The sequence below is a fragment of the Panthera pardus genome, unplaced genomic scaffold, assembly GCF_024362965.1.
Source record: "Panthera pardus isolate Hobbes unplaced genomic scaffold, ASM2436296v1 HiC_scaffold_27, whole genome shotgun sequence".
Taxonomy (NCBI): Eukaryota; Metazoa; Chordata; class Mammalia; order Carnivora; family Felidae; genus Panthera; species Panthera pardus.
In genome coordinates this window covers 85,882,310-85,902,049 of record NW_026526843.1, presented here as the reverse complement: position 1 = coordinate 85,902,049, position 19,740 = coordinate 85,882,310, and the positions used below count along the sequence as shown (strand labels likewise).

Below are 19,740 nucleotides of genomic sequence, written 5' to 3'. Positions count from 1 at the left end.
TACGTTTTGTAAACCATAAAGCCCTATCTAGACATTTTTTATTTGAAGCATATTCAACTTTGTCAGAGTCCCTTTTGTTCTCCATAATTTTAACCTGAGTGAATGCTGTGAGAGTCCAAAGGAAGGTTTTGGCCAAAGTTTATAACCCTGTCATCTACCTGTTGGGCACCCTGGGTATTTATTACAGAGCTTTTACATATGGATTGGCAGTGATTCAATATGGTTTCCCTAAAGATGAAACTGTAGACTTGGATGACTTTTTCTATATGCTTTTTCTTCCCTCTTTGCTTTTGGTTCTGTTGGGTTTTGATCATCTGTGGAAACACTGCATTGTTAGAGAACACCTGTGTGTATATAGAGTATTATAATCATTTAGGTCACTCAGTTTGTTTGTAAAGTCTACAAAACTTTAATTGATCTTCATGAAGAAGCTGTGTAATTTTTTTTTCTCTTAAGTTATCCATTACTATAGGTCAATCCTAAACTTAAGCCTCTTCGCCTCATGTCCAGTGCATCATATTTAAAACCAAGGGTAGATGAGGACTGTTTTAAAGATACTCTTAGTTTCTTGAAGATCCTATTCATAAAATACACAGTTCTGAACTTTTAGAACTAGAAGTGGTCTTAGAGATAACTTCATTCCTTTAATTTTGTAGATGATGAAACCAAGGCGCGCGCGCGCGCGTGTGTGTAAAACTCACTTTTATGTAACTGTTTAATTAGTGGCAGAAGCAAGGTTATGCCCAGATTCCCCAATCTAATGTTGTTGTTGTTGTTGTTGTTGTTTTCTGTTATACTCTGTCCCCAAGTTTGAAGATGGACAGGTAGTTATTCTTTTTAATCCGTTTTTGCAGTTGTTCTCCTGGGCACATTGGTACATTCTTTATGGCCAGCCACAAGTAGTTTAGCTTAAACCTGAGGCAAGGAACTCTACAGTTTAGGAATGGACATGTATATGACACAGCAGCCATTTTTTTACCTGCCTGTGATAACTTGTAAGCTCCCTGTAGATTGAAGATACAGACGTCAAATTGGCAATGAAGTGAAACCATCATCCGTTCAAAATTGGATTACTTGAATGAGGATGTGACCATGTCAGCTTAGGAGACTTATAGCTGTGGAACATTAATATTACATGCTTCTTTATCTCTATATGATTTCTGTATCCTTCAGTTGACCTAAGAAATGAAACTGAATGATAGAAGGACAATGCAATGTCTGAATTAACAAGTGCCCTCTGCTTTCTCGGCCCTGTCCTGGTCACCACCATTTTCTTATTATGTTTTCAGTTTCAACTTTAGCTGCTTCCTAAAATGATGTATTTCACACTCTGTCTGAATCCATCCTAGCTGTGTGTTTTCTCTTTTGCTGGTCGGATGTTGTTCACAGACTCTGTGCCCCAACTTTTGTTTTTAGCTTATCTTGCTGTTTCTTGAACAGCTGCAGAATTAGCATGGAGGAGGTGCTTGGTGCGTTTCAGAGTATAGCCTTAAGTGATAGGAACTTCTTTAGGTTAAACCTGTGTGTTTTATTTGGTTCTGTTTGTAAGTAGCTGTTAGTAGCTGGGATCAGGCATTTTTTTCTTGTTTCTGCAATTATTTACATGAAATTCTGGGATTTCCTAAAAAAATGTTTCTAGAGAAGAGTGTGTTATACCCTTTTTTGTATTGTGAGCTCTAAGGGTCTTCCTGGGATATCTCAGAATGTTGTATCTTTACTACATTTGTAATTTAAATAAAATTTGACATTTGGTGATGGTTTCTGTCAGTGATTGATTATTAGATTAAGTATTTGGTGATAATGTGTGCGACTAACACGTGTGTTGGGGTTGGTGATGGTGACTTAATATTATTGAGAACAGTTTTTATTAAGTATAGCTTGATCTGTTAATTTGTTTGCCTTGTTTCTTGCCATATTCTGCCCATTTCTTCTTTTGGAGTTGATTTGATTGGTTAGCTTCTAGATCATTTGTTCTTTGGTCAGCTCTTCCACCTTTCAGTTGCGTTCTCTTCTTAGAGGAAGCCATGTCAGAAAGTAGTAGAGCAACTGTAAAATCCTCACTGAACTTAGCATCATTAGTCAGTTTTACTATTGATCCTACTCTGTACTGTGGGACCAAACTTAAAAGAGATGTCCAGAGGGGAAAGATACAGAAGCACGATGTAAAATACATACATCAGAGACCTAGAACCAGTCTTTATAAAGCTGATCCTTTATAGGTGCATGAACGCGTGCCCATGCCTTCACTTGTTCTTGCTCACGAGGATGCTACATTGCTAGGGGTACCTTGAACTGTGTTTCTTCTTGCCTTATAGTGAGAAACCTATATCCTCGAGTGAGAGTAATTAAAATACATACAGTAATAAATTATTACAACTTGTAGCCGTACTTGTAAGTATATCCCCCTGAAAATTCTTATCAGTCCTCTCTTTCTAGCAACCCTTTGTATTCCCGTTGATCAGTATCAGAAGGTTCTTATGGTGGCAGATCTAAAAGATACATAATTCTCTGCTAGAGGCATAGGATTTTGGAAACGAAGCTCCCCAATCTAACTAATTGGCCTGGTAAGGAAATGTGATCATTGTTGACTTTAAAAAGGGTTAGGGGAATGAGGCAGAGGGGAGTACAAAAACAGATATATTAACACGTTACAAGTAATGGTTTTTTTTTAGCGGTAATTCCTCAAGCACTTTACCAATCACAATTGTTCTTAAAAGTGTAGGACTCTGTGCTCCATTGTGGTGACCACTTCAGGTGCAAATAAACCTAATGTTTTGATACTACCATTGATCCTGAGGCTTGTCTAGCATGGAGTCGGGCAAAAGCTTAATATTTAAGATATATTTTTTAGCTATCATAATGCAAAGTAACGCTCTTAGATCTAAAGCTTAATTTAAAGTGTATAGTTCCATTAAAATGAAACAGTTCATGTTAACATGTGTTGTTTATCATATACATTTCTGTTTTGACAAAACTAGCATTTAACTAAGGCAGTTCTGGTAAAGTTATGCTTACCAGTGACACGTAGATTGCTAGAGAGAATTTGGAAGGGCTTGGGCTAATTAAGCTCCAGAGAAATTAAGGATAGAAACATAAATCTTTGCAATAGGGGAAGGGAAAAACTCTACCACTGTCTGGGGTAACGAAATGAAGACTGGCTAGAAAGAGCAGAAAAAGCCATGAAGTGTTAAAACATTAGCAAATGGCTATGTGAAGTACTCTTGTGTGATATTTCCCTTTTTTTTTTTTTTTTTTAAGTTTATTTCGAGACAGAGATGGTGTGTGTGTGTGTGTGTGTGTGTGTGTGTGTGTGTGTGTGTGTGTGTGTTTGAGAGAGAGAGGGAGAGGGAGGGAGAGGTCAGGGGCAGAAAGAGAGAATCCCAAGGTGAGATCATGACCTGAGCTGAAATCAAGAGTCTTCAAGAGTCCAGTGCTTAACTGACTGAGCTACCCAGGTGCCCCTCTTGTGTGATATTTCTGACTTAGCCTCACATTTAAAGTCCTCTCTGGTTCAACCGCAAATGATCCTTCTAGCCTACTGTTCCCCTAAATATATTCTTTGTGTCCATCACACTGTATGGACATTTCCCTGAAAATGTATTAAGCATTTTTCTTTACCTGTGTAACTTTGTGCCATGTACTGTGTTTGGTCTGCTTTCTCCTACCATCTCCACCTTTAAATATGCTGCCTTGTTTGTCTCTTTGATTACTTCATCAAATCTATTTGTCTCATTTAAAAGGAGCCCCTAAATTTCCTAATATGGATGTGTGGAAGTAGATAACTGTTGTGTGTATACATGTTATTACTGATTTAGAGCTAGAATATTCTCCCCTTTATTAGTATGAAATTTTGTGGGATTAGACCACTTATCCCTTTAGATATCCCTGAGGGAAATCTCTGGACTCAGCTTTATTAGCCTTAGAAAAGTTAAATGTTTTATTATGTCTCTTTCTAAATGTACTGAAACTGTGCTAGGAACATTTAGTTAATATCATTATTTTTACTATAGTTTGGTAAAATCCTTAAGAAGTCTTTTCTTTTTAATGACTTTCTAGAAACAACAAAAAAGTGCATATTGCTCTGCATAATTATGGGCATTTTTTCCTCAAAAATGTAAAAAATGTAGTGTTTTACATTGCCAAAATTATTTCTAGAGAATATGTTTTAATATTTGAAAATCGTAAACCTTTCCAGGCATTGTATCATGAAATTATTTTGTAGTTTTGAGTAGCCATTTCTCATGTTCTAAAATTCTCTGCCAATCAGAATACTGAGGTCAACAGAATATTTATGTCTTGGTATTTTTAGTCTAGCTTGTGGTGCAGAGGTCATGTTCTGGCTACCCGTAGTTTGGTGAGATAAGAATGTGGTAAAATGACCAAAATTAGAATGTAGTCTAAGTGGTACCTATTTTCTCCACACACTCCCCTGCTACACACACACACACACACACACACACACACACACACACACACACTACCTTTTTCCTTTTTTTCCCCCTAAGGTGGGGAAAAACTGAGGAAGCATATGGGAAAGAAAAATAGGTAAAAGTTCAGAAAAGGAAATGAAAATGAACCTAGATATTTTTGATTAGATGAGGGAAGCTCAATAAATAGACTGGAGCATTGCTGTCCCTGCCCCCACCAGAAACCCAGTCAGCCAAGTATAAAAGTGATGACATTAGTAAACATGTATTAAAATTAATCATTTTCTGTGTTATTTAGAGAATTAAAAATAAAAGAAGCACCTGGGTGGCTCAGTTGGTTGAGCGTCCAACTTCAGCTCAGATCATGATGTTGTGGTTTGTGAGTTCGAGCCCCGCATCAGGCTCGCTGCCGTCAGCCTGTCAGCACAGAGCCCGCTTCAGATCCTCTGTCCCCCTCTTGCTGCCCCTACCCCGCTTGTACTCTCCCCAAAATAAATAAATATTAAAAAAAAAATAAAAGAGGAATGTAAACCTCAAGGAACTGGAGATAGCACACCAGTAGGTAGAGAATAAAATGATTTGATTATAGAGTGGACCTAACTGCTGGTTAACCCTAAGCAAAAAAACCGCTGGTGTTGAGTTTGGGTGGTCAGTCTTTTAGGCTATAGTGGATTTAGGGTGAAGCAGAAGAATGAAAATATTTCAGATTAGGAGACCATTCTGAGGAGAAGCAGCAAAGTCAAGAGGGCTGGTATTTGCAAAAAGAAATTCCTGAAATAAGCCAGGTCACAGCTGAGGAAGAACAATATTGGGTCATAACTGGGAATAGAGTTGAATAGGTAGTAGTACGTGTTGCTCATAGACCTTAAATGCTACATGGAGATTTGACCTAGAGTATCATGGTTAGTAGTCCGTTACAGGAGCCACATGTTTGAGGAAACATAGGGAAGCCAGAGCAGAGCAAGAGTAGTCCTTAAAGAGTCTATCTATTGCAGTCATCTAGTAATGAGATATTGAACATTCAGTCTGCAAGATACTGAATTTGAGGAAAACTTTGAAACAACAATGGGAAGAATTGATGATTTGATATGTGTTGGCCATACCATCTCATGGGCACTTAAAAAATTTTTTATTTTAATCTTTATTTATTTTTGAGAGAGAGAGAGAGAGAGAGAGCATGAGCGAACAGGGGAGGAACAGAGAGAGGGGGACACAGAATCTGAAGCAGGATCCAGGCTCTGAGCTGTCAGCACAGAGCCCAGCACGGGGCTTGAATTCACAAACTGTGAGATCATGACCTGAGCAGAAGTTGGACGCTTAACTGACTGAGCCACCCAGGCTCCCCTCATGGGCACTTTTAACAGTCCTTAAAGAATAAACATAGGGTAGCCCAGGCTAGTATGTTGGAACATGCGTTTTTGCTTATAGGTTAATTTTTTTTTTTAATTTCCAGTGTGTTAACATATATAGAAAACTTGTTAAAAATAAACCTATGTTTTTTTGTACTTGTGTGACATTGTTGAACCAATCAGATAAGGTGTCTGCACGAAAGGCACCTGTGGAGTAAAACACATCTACAAATTTAGGGGTTCAGAAGAAAGGCTGGAGATGGAAACTAAGACAGAGTAGGAAATAATTTCTCCCAAGGGCTTGTTTCTGATGCTCTGTGCTCTCCTTACTGCATTTTCTCACACGCCCTTCCTTAGACCATTTTTCTTTCCTAACTTCTTTTTTCTCCTTTGTTTCTTCTTTTCTTTGCTGTCTTCCACTTCCATTCTTCTTCGTTCATGTCTTTGACTCAGGCCTGCCTGGGTTTTATTATTGGCACGTGTGGACATTGCTTCGTTCTGACCTATTCCACAAGAGTTTTCTGACCCATGTCGTAAGTTAAGGTTAATTAGCATTTTATGAAGCATCACCCTCAATTTTGGTTATTACAGAATATATCATACTTCAGAATGTATAAACGTAAGTATACATCTTAACATGTTATTTGTACAATGAACGTTCATAAGCATCATTTGGGTCAAGAAATGAAAAATTGCTGTTAGCCCAGAAGCTTCTCCATACCCCTGCATTACCCTTTCCCACTTGTATCGTGTTTTAATTGGCCTCCTTTATAGCTGCAATTGTTTTTTTCCTAACCTTTTATATGTTGCCTCCCCTCCCCCAACAACTGCCTATTTTATTATAAGGTGGTAGCACTAGTCATGACCAGGAGAATCATAGAGGCTGAACTGTACCTCCTCCTATTAGAAAGGTTTGAGTCAAGTACAAAGAGAACCTCTTAACACGCAGAGAAGTATCTTGGAGTCTGAGAAATAGCTGCCTTTGAATGAGAATGGTAATTTACACCAATTCTTTTCTGTCAGGTCTTTAACTCCAGTCTTCTACCTGTACACATCAGATGACACATACACACCCACTCATTTAAAAAGCCATTTAACACATAGATGCCAACCTCCTCTTCAGGAAGAAAGTATTTTGTCAGGTATAAAAGTATCTGATGCCGCACCTGTTGCCCCCGCCCCTCAACGATGAACATTACCTTTTAGAACCCTTAATTTTATAATAAACATGGACATAGCCAAACACAGTTGTTTTTTTGGGGAAATAGATAATGCATGAATCACAATAAAATTCCTTTAAAGACGTAGGAAGTATTGTGGTCTGTTTTGAGTTATGGTATTTTGATATAAAAGATGGACTTTTCCTTTGGAATCATCTATGATTCTAAATAGCTACCTTTCTAGGATAAGTAGAGGCAGAGAATAGTTGATAAGCTTTATAAAGAATATATTAGCTGGTACTTGGGATGAGTCTTAAATAATGTAGAGAGATTTAAAATGATGACCAACATATGTTACAGCTGTATTACAATTTTCAAAATTCAAAGTAGACATTTTTCCTTATTATGATTTTAATTTATTTTTTAGTAGGTAGTACATTTACATGATCACTGAATGCATTTTTATATGCCTTAATGTGAAGAGTGTTCCTTATGCTTGTATTTCATTTGCTCTACTGGTAATCAAGGCCTTTTATAAAAGATAAATTGTGAATCTGGGGCAAAAATAGACTGATAGACAAATGGAAAGTGATACATGATAGAAAACCCAGAAACAGCCCCACATGAATGTGGACATTTGATTTAGGACAAAGTGGCCCTGCAGAGCTGTGGTAAGGATGGTCTTTTCTACAAATGATGCCAGGGCTATTGGATATCTGTATGGAAAAAATGAAATCTGACCTCACACTGTATAAAAAATAAGGTACATATGGATTGTAAATCTAAATGTAGAAGACAGAGTTTTCAATGAAGACTTATTCTTACAGAGTAGACTAGAGACAGGATTAACCTTTCCTTTCTTAAAAATAAAACTATCCTATCTGCCCCACCTCTCTTTCCCCTAGGAAATTCCAGAAACAATGAAATTGGTTATTTAAACTGAGAATTTTATTAAGCCATAAGATATTATGTGGATAATTGAGAATACATTCATCTGATCTTCCTGTTCCCTTTTATATTAGATGATTTACATTCAATTGTATAAAAAACCCAGGTGCCAGTTTCTACTCTTTTTTTTTAAACAACACATTCACGTAAAACACATTTTCTTTAAAACCATATTGCATAAAGCAGAAGTTTTACTGTGCTACCAAGCAAAAATTCATGCAAGTTTCAAAAAGTTAAGATATCTTATGTCTGTATTCTTTCAGGGCAATTAAAGCATTTCAGGAGGTGCTTTATGTTGATCCCAGCTTTTGTCGAGCCAAGGAAATTCATTTACGACTTGGGCTTATGTTCAAAGTGAATACAGACTATGAGTCTAGTTTAAAGGTAGGTTATTGGATTTTTTCCAAGATAAAATGTTTCATTTTATGCATTTGGGGGGGGGGTTGGGGAGTGGGTTGTTGTTAAATATTAGAGGATTGAGAAATGTTGGAATGTATATTGGCATTGATACTTCAAAGGAAAATTTGAAAACTTAGGTGAAGGAATTGTTTTACTAGCTATGAACTAGAAGATACTCAAGGCTGGGTTTCAGGGTACAAAGTAGTTACGATCCTAAGACATAGGTAACTGATTATACCATTAGACTTTTTTTTTTTTTTTTTTTAAGTTTTAATTGAAGTCCGTCATCAGGAAAGGGTGAAGGTTTCAATCTCAATTTGGACATCTAAATCAGTCCACTGTAAGTGATTGGTCACCATAGAGGTCAGAAGGAGCTACTAAATGTTGGTGTGTCTGTGACCCCATTCTGACTATTTATTTGCATGGGTCTCACTAGAAATCTGTTGACCTCTACCAACAGGACACATCTCATAATCTGAATTATTAAAAAAAACTATTCTCTGCAAGTCATTTGAATTGCTGATTTGTGAAAATAAACATCTTTAGGAAAAGATAATACGTTGTTGGTTAATATTTTACGTACTATCGAAATTTGTTATCTCTCAAAGTTGTTACTGAGTTTCTTGTGCTGTCTGTGCTATCACTTTAGGTCTTACTGGGCTTTTCATAAAAATAGTGCTTTCCTGTGCAACGAAAGCCTTGCTCTTTGAAGGATTAGAAGTTCTAGGAATAAAGTTTAAGTTCTTGTGAATTTATGACTATAATGGCTGCCGTGTCCTAAATATCTCCATTGCAGATTATTTTGGTCCTCAGGGGAGGTGAGAGGGAGATAAAGAATGATAAAGAGGCTTTACAGTGGGTTGTAATTTGAATTCACTAATAAGGTACTACTTGAAGGTATTTTAAAAACTGCATTTGCTTGTTCTAGAGTTGTAAAGTAGACAGTTAGGCAAATACTGTTTCTGTCTTTCATGAGTTTTATGAAGAACAATGCTGATGATATGAAAGAATGATACACAATCAGAAACACTGAAACAAGTTGATTGTGAAGTATTTTGATTATTACACAATTGTCAAAGGTAAGTGCAGTGAGATGAATTGATGTCAGGATAAAATTAGGTAGTGTGGAGAATAAAGGATGCCTGCAAATTACCCGTTTTCCTCAAACGTGGAGCAGCACTTCTCAAAGAGTTGACCCTTGAACAACGTGGCGGTTATGGGCGCCAACCCTCGTCGCCCCGCCCCAGTTGAAAACCTGCATTTAACAATTCCTCAACAATATAACTACTGATGGCCTACTGTTGATTGGAAGCTTCACCGTTAACCTAAAAGATTAAATCTAAAGAGTTGCTTAACATGTATTTTATATGTTGTATGTATCGTATACTATATTCTTACGATAAAGAAAACTAGACAAGAGAAAATGTTATTAAGGAAATCATAAGGAAGAAAAAAATACATTTATACTACTGTAATGTGTTGAAAAAGATCCGTACATAAGTGGACCCATGCAATTCAAACCTGTGTTGTTCAAGAGTCAATTGTGTACTATGGGTTATGAGTGGATTTGAAATGGAAAATAAGTTCAGATAGGCTACCTTGCATATTTTAACTACCTCTCGGACATCCACAGTATATAGGAGCTAACAAAGACTCTTACAGTGTCTTAAAATACAAAATAATCTTATTTGGTCATTTTATAATCTTGTCACAATATGACTGTTATGTGTGGCAGAAGTGTTTTTGATAGCAGTTTGGTAAATGTGGCTATAAAGTTTACCATATTATAGAATTTGGCTATCTCTGAACATCAATACCGTGGCATTTTACATAATTCTGTGGTTGCAGAACTCTGTTTTCCACGAAGGTGGCAATATTTAAAATCCTCTTTAATCAAGGGAAACAGCAAGTGTTACTGCTAAGTCAGGTTCAACAGAGACCTTCCTGTGTACAACTTCTGTTTGTTCAGGCATAGTTCAAGGCTAACAAACCTTCAGGTCATAGCAATATTAGCAAAATTGTTTTACCTCAGTAAGTACAGTTTTCTTGTTAAAATACTTGGTATCATTCTGATGTTTATTTCATTTGTGTGAGCATAGAAAAAATAAGTTTTAGGAACCCTTGCTATTTCTCTTCTCCATAATGAGAAGGTTGCCTTTGATTTTGATCTCATTTTGACATTAGCTTTTTTTCAAGGCTTCTCTCTCCAGTACTCCCTGTCTGTTTTCAGGAGAATTTTAGGAATCATCATTTTTGGTCGAGGAGGAGGTATTTGAGTATAGTATTCTAAGTGCTTAACATTTAGTGCAAATGAAGGTAGAAATCCGAAGGTCTCTCTCCCCTTAGGTGGCTAGCTAGTATTTTAGTTTCATATGGGTAGATGTGGAATGTCTGATGACTTAACCACTACATGAAGCTGTTTCCTAGAAGCACACTTTATCAGTATAGATGCTTTGGGCTGCAAGCTTAGGAACTCCCAAATGAAGCTGGTTAAAATAACATTAAAAAAAAAAAAGTAGCTTGTATAATGTGAAGTACAACTTTCAGGAATGGTTAATTCATCTGATGCAAGTTTTCATCAAGGATTCATTTTTTTCTCTGTTCTGTGTTGGCTTGTTCTTAAGGATGCTTGCCAGGTATAATCAAAGTGAAATGTAGAAAACCCTAAAACCTCTACCACAAAACTATTCAAAGTAATAAATGCATTCAGTAAAGTTGCAGGATATAATCAAAGTGGGATGATTCATTTTTCACGTCTCCTATAGAAAGGTATTGTAGAACAGCGGAGTAGGTGCTTGGTACAGTGCTGGCATATGATAAGTGCTTAGCAGATATCTGATCATCATGTCATAAATAAGAAAGATCATGACTTCGTGTTGATCCCTTCAAAAATAACTTCACTTTGCAAAATGTCACAGGTGAGAAATGGGCCCCCTGGCCATTCTCAATTGATTTTCTTTTTTTTTTTTTTTAAATCAAAGATGTGGTTGCTCTGTAGACCAGTTATGTCCAGTTTTTGAGCAGGGCTCAGTCCCCTCAACACACTGTTACTGGCATGAGGGTTGGGTAAAAAAAAGAGGATTTTGGTGTAGGGCAGTGTGGGCAGTCGGTCCATTACAGGTCAGGTCTTCTGCACCTCATTTTCTTTCTCCCTTATACCTACCTGAAGAGGGATATAGAGTATACAGGTTTTCGATGATAAAATGCAGTTTATTTTCATAATAGATTTCTTATTTTCACCTACACATGAAGTAGATTCCAGGGCCTCCTGTTTTGTTTGTATCTCTGGTAATAACTTTGTTACCAAAATGTATCTCTACAACAGATTCATTCTGGTTTGGTACTGTATAAACAGCTCTCATAGCAAGCAAATTTGGTTTTAAAATTTGGCCCTGCCTTATGACTAATTGTGTGATCTTGGGCAAGATGCCTTACTCTTCTGATCCTCTCTCTCTGCATCTATAGTACTAGAGTAACTGTCTCCATTCTACAAGATTATTGTAAAGATTTATATGTATGTGAAAGTATCTGCCATTTTTTTTTTCAGCCCTCTCTTTTCAGTTCTCAGTTTGTCTACTATGTATCTAAAACTCCTCCGTTTGAGACCAGCTGAGATACTGTTTGTGAAACCCATTTTCCCATCCTAGAATTTAATACTTGTACTTTTGTCACTCTGCCCATCCTCAGAAATATGAAGTTAATGTCCAGCTTACTTTTCGGTCATACGGTGTTACTTTTAAGTTGGCCAGTAGAGAGGTCATGTGTGTTTGTTGTGTTTCTTCCCTGTTTCAGATGATAACCCCGTAGGTGGATTTGGTTGCCTCTTTACGCCATATAATTAATTATATGTTTTATTTCATTACTTTTTAATGGCGTTAATGATAATTGCTTATATTCGTTACATATTTCAGGCAATGTATGATCATTATTTCAATAAAAGTACACTAATTTTGAAAAATAGTTTCACATAATGCCTCCAATTTTCACATCCTGGCAGACTGTTAATTATTTCCTTCATGTGAAGGAAGGAAATGCAAAATAAGATGTAATAACACCCATATTCTTTAGTCCTTTAATGCCAGAGTATCTTTCATTTAATGAAGATTGTATAGAAATTCTTCTTAATATTTACATGTTCTTAATATTTACAAATATCTTATTTACATGTCCCTAAATATATCAACATTGGAACTTTTTTCTTTTTTGGATTTTAAAGGTAAAGACTCTGGCCTTTTTTTTTTTTTTTTTTTTTTGTAATGTTTATTTATTTCTGAGACAGAGAGAGACAGAGCATGAGCGGGGGAGGGGCCGAGAGAGAGGGAGACACAGAATCCGAAGCAGGCTCCAGGCTCTGAGCTGTCAGCACAGAGCCCGACATGGGGCTCGAACTCACGAACCACGAGATCATGACCTGAGCTGAAGTCGGATGCTCAGCCGACTGAACCACCCAGGCGCCCCAAGACTGTGGCGTTTTTTAATGAGAACCTGTGGGTAATTGGCTAGATACCAGTATGAGTTCCCTTATAATTTGGTATTTAAGGATGGTAAGTACTGACTTACCATTGTGTCGCAGAGACACAATTCAAAGGAAATGGATTGAACTCAAATGAGATGTGCACGTTAGTTTGGCATTTTACCAAGTGCTTATTAGTGTTTCTTGAATAGATAAATGAAATGGAAGAGGCTATGAAATGATAAATACCTCTCGTAGGATGGCCTGGAAAAATGGAGGGCGGGGGGAGAGGTTGGCTTTATTTATCACCTTTTAACAAAATTTTTTTTTTCTCTACAAACTGACAGTGCATTTGTATTCTCTAAACGTTCTCATTCACCAGTTCATTCGGCTTGTCTCCCGTGTACTATTATATGTGACATGAAACCACTGAGTGAAATAGCACTTTCACTTTCTTTTTCCCTTACTCTTCTTCAGGAACTACTTCATTTCCAGGTGTCTGATTTGATCTTACACCCTTTATTGACTCAGGACTTTTATTGTCATATTTTTTATGCCATGGCAGAAGGAATAAGTAAAGGCACAAGGATATGTATTTCCTTTTAGAAACCACTTTTGTAATCTGTGACAATGCCTCCTATCTTTGATAATGTTATTTTTATTATTTTTAATAGTATTGTACCAGTGTTAATTTCTTTTGAATTTTTTTTTAATGTTTATTTTATTTTTGAGAGAGAGAGAGACACAGAGCATGAGTGGAGGAGGGGTAGAGACAGGGAGACACAGAATTTGAAGCAGGCTCCAGGCTCTGAGCTGTCAGCACAGAACCCGATGGGGGGCTTGAACTCACAAACTGCAAGATCCTGACCTGAGCCGCTTAAGTCAGATGCTTAACCGACTGAGCCACCCAGGCGCCCCTATTTTATTTTTTTAAATAAAAATTAAAAAAAATTTTTTTTTAATTTATTTATTTTAAGAGAGAGAGAGAGAGAGAGAGGGAGAGCACAAGCAGGGAGAAGCAGAGAGAGGGAGAGAGAGAATCCCAAGCATGCTCTGCACGGTCAGTGCAGAGCCCGATGTGGGGGCTCAAACTCATGACCGGAGCCGAAATCAAGAGTCAGTTGCTTAACCGACTGAGCCACTCAGGCATCCTTAGAATTTATTTTTTAATGTAGAATACATAAATACATAAATTCATTTAATTAAGATACCGTGGACTCTATTTTAAAAATAGTTGCTTAGAATTTGAATACTAGCTGTTAAAGTAATTTTAACCATGCCTTAAGTTTCTAAAATGTCGGTAATATTTCCTTGTTGAAGGTTTAACAGCATAGTTTTATTAATTCAGTTGCTAATACTTCTCTGTGGCTACCCCTGCCCTATTTAATAATGAATACTTCATGACGCTCAATAGCTTGACTCTTCTAGTTGGCATTTTGAAAATTTGAGTTCTTTAAAAATAGCTTTATTTAGATATAATTGACATATAACGCTACTGTGTAAGTTTAAGGTGTACACCGCCTTTTTTGGGTACATTTATATATATTGCAATGTCATTACCATTGTAGCGTTAGCTAGCACCTCTGCCTCATCACATATTATCATTTTGAGTGTGCATGCGTGTATGGTGAGAGCAATTAAGATCTAGTCTCTTAGCAGCTTTTAAGTTTGTAATACAGTATTTATTGACTGTAATCTCTGTGCTGTGTGTTAGCTCTCTGGGACTTAGTTATCTACTAGTTGCAAGTTTGTGCCTTTAAACAACATCTCCCTAGTTCTCACATTGGCAGTAGAACTCGGCTTCACCTGAATGTAATATCGCTCCAGTTCTTTTGGCAAACGATGGTCGTTACTGTTTATTTTGCCCCCTGTCCATTTTTACTTACTTGTGGGCAAAAATCATTGCCCGGCTTTTTCCTCTTTCCTCTACTCTTCAACTTGTACTTCACCTTTTAATGTTTCCTAGATAGTATTCTCTGATCTGAGGTGATCTCCTAATTGGTTTATCTAGCCGCTTCATAATGCTTTCTCCACTCTGCCAGCCTAGTTTTGTTTTTCCAACTTGATACTCATTTGTGCCATGAGTTCTGTTACATACCTTTAAGCGTAAAGTAGTATAAACAGCAGAAGTACTTCAGTTCCTCCAAAATACATGTTTGAAAAGGACATGACTGCTCATAGATCTGCAGTAACCATTCTCTCTGATATGGATGGGTTAGAGTGGGGCCAGGTTTCCCATTTCAGTTTGCTCTCCTCACATATATTTTACCTGCAAGAAATCCTTTCCAACCAAAGAGCATCTTTTTTGGTGTTTACCCATAACAGCTAGCTTCATGAAGCATTCAGTGTATCTGATGCCACATTAAAAAAAAAAAAGAAAAAAAAAATCATCATTTTATCCCCTTTGTAAAATATATATTGTGTGCTCCTTGTATTTGTTATTGGTGTAAATATGTCTTATTTTGATAAGAATACAAATTGTAGACTACTTGATTTAAAGAACTTGGAAAAGAACTCATCCTGTACTCTGATCATTTGTGTACACAGATTAGACACATACTAGAATCAGTGTTTTAAAATTTCTGGTAAGTTGTATACCTGTATTTTTGTAAAATACAATAGAAATGAGCTGGGAGACAAGTAGGACACTGTGACAGGAAAAAAGGTGTGGGATAAAGGGGTTCTCTGTGGATGCATGGATGGAAGATCATACATTTTGTAGATCTTAAGGAGTTAATAAACTAGTTCATTTATTAACTGATTCAGTGTTGGAATAGATTTCTCATTTATTGGCTTGATTCACTTTTTTGTAGGCGGTAAAGTAAGCAGCAGGCTTTGGGATTGGGAGGTGGAAAGGCTTTGAATGGAGATGAGTCCTTTGGGAGTTTATCCAGTTGGAGGTACCTGAGGGACATCAAGTATTGGTATAGACAGATAGAAGTCTAGAGCCATAAAACAGGGCTGTGAAAAGAAGTAATAAGACTTGGAACATCTTCAGTATTACAGTGTCTTTTGTCTGACTTTTTTGTTAAGGATACTTTGGGAGGAGACCAGATGGGAAACTTCCTTTTTGAGTAAAGATTGCCAGGATGTGTTAGCTGTTAGTTACTGGTGTGCAGTAGAGTTTCTCCTCAAAACAGTTAAGAATAATCTTGTATTACAGAGAATCAGAAGAACTTGAGTTTGAGGGCTGTGAAAGAACCTCAGTCAGATCAGCTTAGCCAGCAGAGGGACTTGACTCCTAAGCCCTGCCAAAACTTGCCAGTTTCAGTTCTGCATCTGCTTCTCAGAGACCAAATCCCTAAAGTGCCATCGTGTCTCAGGACCTTTTCCTAGTCTCATCCACTTATCATAGACTGTTAGGTTTAGGAATGAATTTGTTGGCTTTAATTTGTTCTTTTAGAATTGTGGCAGTCTGTAACAATGAAAAAAGTGACTTGCAAGGGTATGTGACGTACCTTCCCCTTTCTCATTTAAAATCATCCGCAAAACCCTCTTTCCTAAGGGCTGTGTAAAAATAAGTGGTTTCCTCAGCTTGAAGTACCTCTCTTCTTTTTTCCCTCATCTACATCTTTTGGATTCCATTATGGAATTGTCTTTTCAACTCCTTCTGTTTTCTTTTTTAAGTGTGTTTATGTCTTTAGAGGGTGTGTGCGGGGGACAGGGGGCAGAGAGACACAGAGAATCCCAAGCAGGCTCCACGCTGTCAGCTCGGAGCCCGACACAGGGCTCCATCCCCTGAACTGTGAGATCTTGACTTGAGCCAAAACCAAGAGTCGGACGCTTAACCGATTGAACCACCCAGGCGCCCGTGTCTTTTAAACTTCTGTGAGAACATGAATGTCAGTGAGCCACGTATTCAGTTTTGTAGATGTGTAGCCATAGCAGAGTGCCTGGCGTTGCCATCATTTTATTCCGAAAAGGCCATGCCTGTGCTAATTGAATATAGTCAACAGTATCAACTACCTTGCCTCCTTGGTCTGAAGTAAAGTTTTCGGGGGCAAGTACACAATTTAAAAACTTGAAAATAGTGGCATTTAACCCCAATTGTGCATTGGAAAAACTTACAGAAGCTTTTTTTCTGGTCTACAGGCTGTCAGCCCCAACCCACTGAGTCAGAACATCCGAGATTGGATCTGGAATCCAAACATTGCTCCAAATTTTAATAACTTATACATACATAAATAATTTCTTAATTACAAAAACAAGTTATATCACTGCTTGTCTTCAGGATTGGGACTATAGTTGAAGGGTTCTGTAATTGGAAAGATTTATGAGATAGGACAGACTCTACAGCTAGAAGGAAAACAATTTAAAGAGAAATAAAGTCTTGAAACTTGAGTTTTCCATGTTAATTACATGAATATAGATTCTCTTCCTCCAGATAGAAATCAAGTTCCTTAGTCTATATAAAGCAAAATGCTGTGAAGTTATTTTGAAATATTGAACAAGTCAAAAGCTTTTAAAACAAAAGGTAACTTTGGTGATAAAAGCGTCAACAGAAATTATTATGAATAGAACCTTTTTGTTCAAGTGGACCAGAAGCGCTGTATAAAAAGAAAATCACCATAACATTAAAAAAACATGTTAGGTAAATCTTGCTTGGAAATTAATTTTCAGTAGAATGCTTTCTGCCTTGAGGTTTGTATGTAGTCTTTGAACTGCAGAAGCCTCTACCGCATAATAACTATTTCACACAGCAATAGTCAGTTTCAGTACTGCAGTATTTCCGGGTGGGGTGCAAATGTTTCCTGGCTGCTTCTGTTGGTGGCAGGGATGGCTGCTGGATATTTTACCTTGGTATATTCAGATCCTGGGGCTGATTATTATAATTGATAGTCATTTCTGCTGGTTTATATGTTAGTAGGTACATCTCTTTTGCATCTGGTTTAGATACTAGAAATGAAACTGAGGTCATGTCATTCCCACCCCAGTCCCTCATCTGCCTGTAGTTTACTGCAAAGCGTATCATTGTTTTTCTTTGTATGGGGTAGTTTTATGTTTTTAGTTTTCTTAGTTGCTTATACTTCGTAATTACTCTGTTAAGTTCTTTCATTCTCACATGCATGTTTTTGAATATGTACTCTTTTGCCAAGTAATTTTTCTAATACTGTTGCTATTTGAAAATGTTTAATATTTCACTGTGTTGTGGGTTTGAAATGATACATCAGTGACTTCATTGGTGCTTTTAAGAGTGATTGATAATTATGTAAACATGGTCCAGAACTGCTTCTGCCAGGTTTCATTGCAGGACCTTGCATATTGATAGATGAAATGTAGTCTAGGCAATTTGAATTATGCATCTCTGCTCTTTGTGGGATGTCATTGTAATAGTAAAACTAAAAATACTGCCATCTCGAAGTGTGTTTTTTTACAGGTCAGTTTGTATCCTTTGATGGCTCAGTTAGGGAAGGTCTGCTTGCTTGCTCTTATCTAAATATAAGCATATGCCAACAGGATCGACTAGACTTAGGAATGTCGGAGAGTCTGAATGTGTGGCTACTGGGCTCCTCTTTTTGCCTAGAGGAAGACAACTGATTATAAAGCATGCTTTGCTTTCATAGTGCTCACTTTTTATTTCCTTTATAGAAGTATAGTTGACATACAGTGTTGTATTAGATTCAGTTGTACGAGTACTGTTTTGTTTTTTTTTTTTTAATTTTTTTTTTTTAACGTTTATTTATTTTTGAGACAGAGAGAGACAGAGCATGAACAGGGGAGGGGCAGAGAGAGAGGGAGACACAGAATCTGAAACAGGCTCCAGGCTCTGAGCTGTCAGCACAGAGCCCGACGCGGGGCTCGAACTCACAGACCGCGAGATCGTGACCTGAGCCGAAGTCGGCCGCGTAACCGACTGAGCCACCCAGGCGCCCCACGAGTACTGTTTAAAATAGTCTGGGATCTATTGCTATGGTAGCACGCTAAAGGGATGTTTGAGTGTATATACAATCTGCTTAGTAGGCCAAGGGAAAATAAAAGCAGTTCCTTGTTTTTGTTTTGTTTTGTTTTTTAATAAAAGCAGTTCTTGAAGTGCTCAGATGTTGGATCTTTTTTTTTTTTTTCCACTTAGTCAACCATGACACATAACTTTTCATTTGTTTCGTTGATCATTGTATTCCTAGTGCCTGCATTGGCCTAAGGACATTATAGACACTTGATAAATATTTGTTGAATGGATTAAATATTTAATAATTAAGGGTTATAGTCGTTTTGTTAGTAGTTTGTCCAGTCAGAATATTACAACCGTTAAATTTTAAAGAGTACTGCAGATGTAGGCTAGCCTAATTATGCTTGCACAATAACAGACATTTGTGAAGGAATATGATAGCTGCTGTGTTCATACCAAATGATGCCTTCTCATCTTTCTTTCACTGTAATACTGGGTAGCTGACATGAGTTTGTTTTTGGTAATGGAGGGTTCTAGTTGGCCGAGTGCAGTTTTGTTCATTCTGTGTTGAAATATAGTACTGAAAGCTTGCTAATGATTATTTCTTTCGATAAAGTCTTTTGGAGTTTACATCCAGAAGTTGTCATTAATGTGTATCAATTTTCAGTTTGTCCAATAGTTGTAAGAAATACAACTGTTTAGATATTTGGGTTGTGGAGAAGAATGAGCTTATTGTGGTCAAAATATTTTTTTAATGGGTTTGTGCTTTGGCTGTTGATTACTTTTAATGTTAAAACTTGTAGAGAATCAGAAAATTTGAATATACATATATGGAAATATTTTTATTCAGAGTTCAAAGAGATTTACTTTTTTTTTATCTTAAGGATTTTATACCAACTCTGGTACTCGTTTTTCTTTCTTAGTTTATACACCAGATTTAATGTTGATAAAGTAGATGTCACATGTCACCCAGTGTCCTTGATCATGGTTTGTGTTCTTAAACATTCATGTTATCCACTGAATTTAGCATGTATTTTTTGGGCAGGTTTATATGATCTTGTTATAAATGGGTACTGTAAACTATTCGTGGTTTAATGTTGCCTACATATATAATAGC

The 19,740-nt window shown here is 37.0% G+C and overlaps 1 protein-coding gene across 4 annotated transcripts in view; it reads left to right on the top strand.

Moving 5' to 3' along the window:
- KDM6A (lysine demethylase 6A) overlaps positions 1 to 19,740 on the top strand; it is a 204,317-nt gene that overhangs the window by 100,046 nt on the left and 84,531 nt on the right. For all 4 annotated transcript variants that reach the window (XM_053891683.1, XM_019417351.2, XM_019417349.2 and 1 more), the window contains one exon: positions 8,148 to 8,268. In XM_053891683.1, the coding sequence (XP_053747658.1) occupies positions 8,148 to 8,268 (121 nt within the window). The remainder of the gene's footprint in view (positions 1 to 8,147; positions 8,269 to 19,740) is intronic.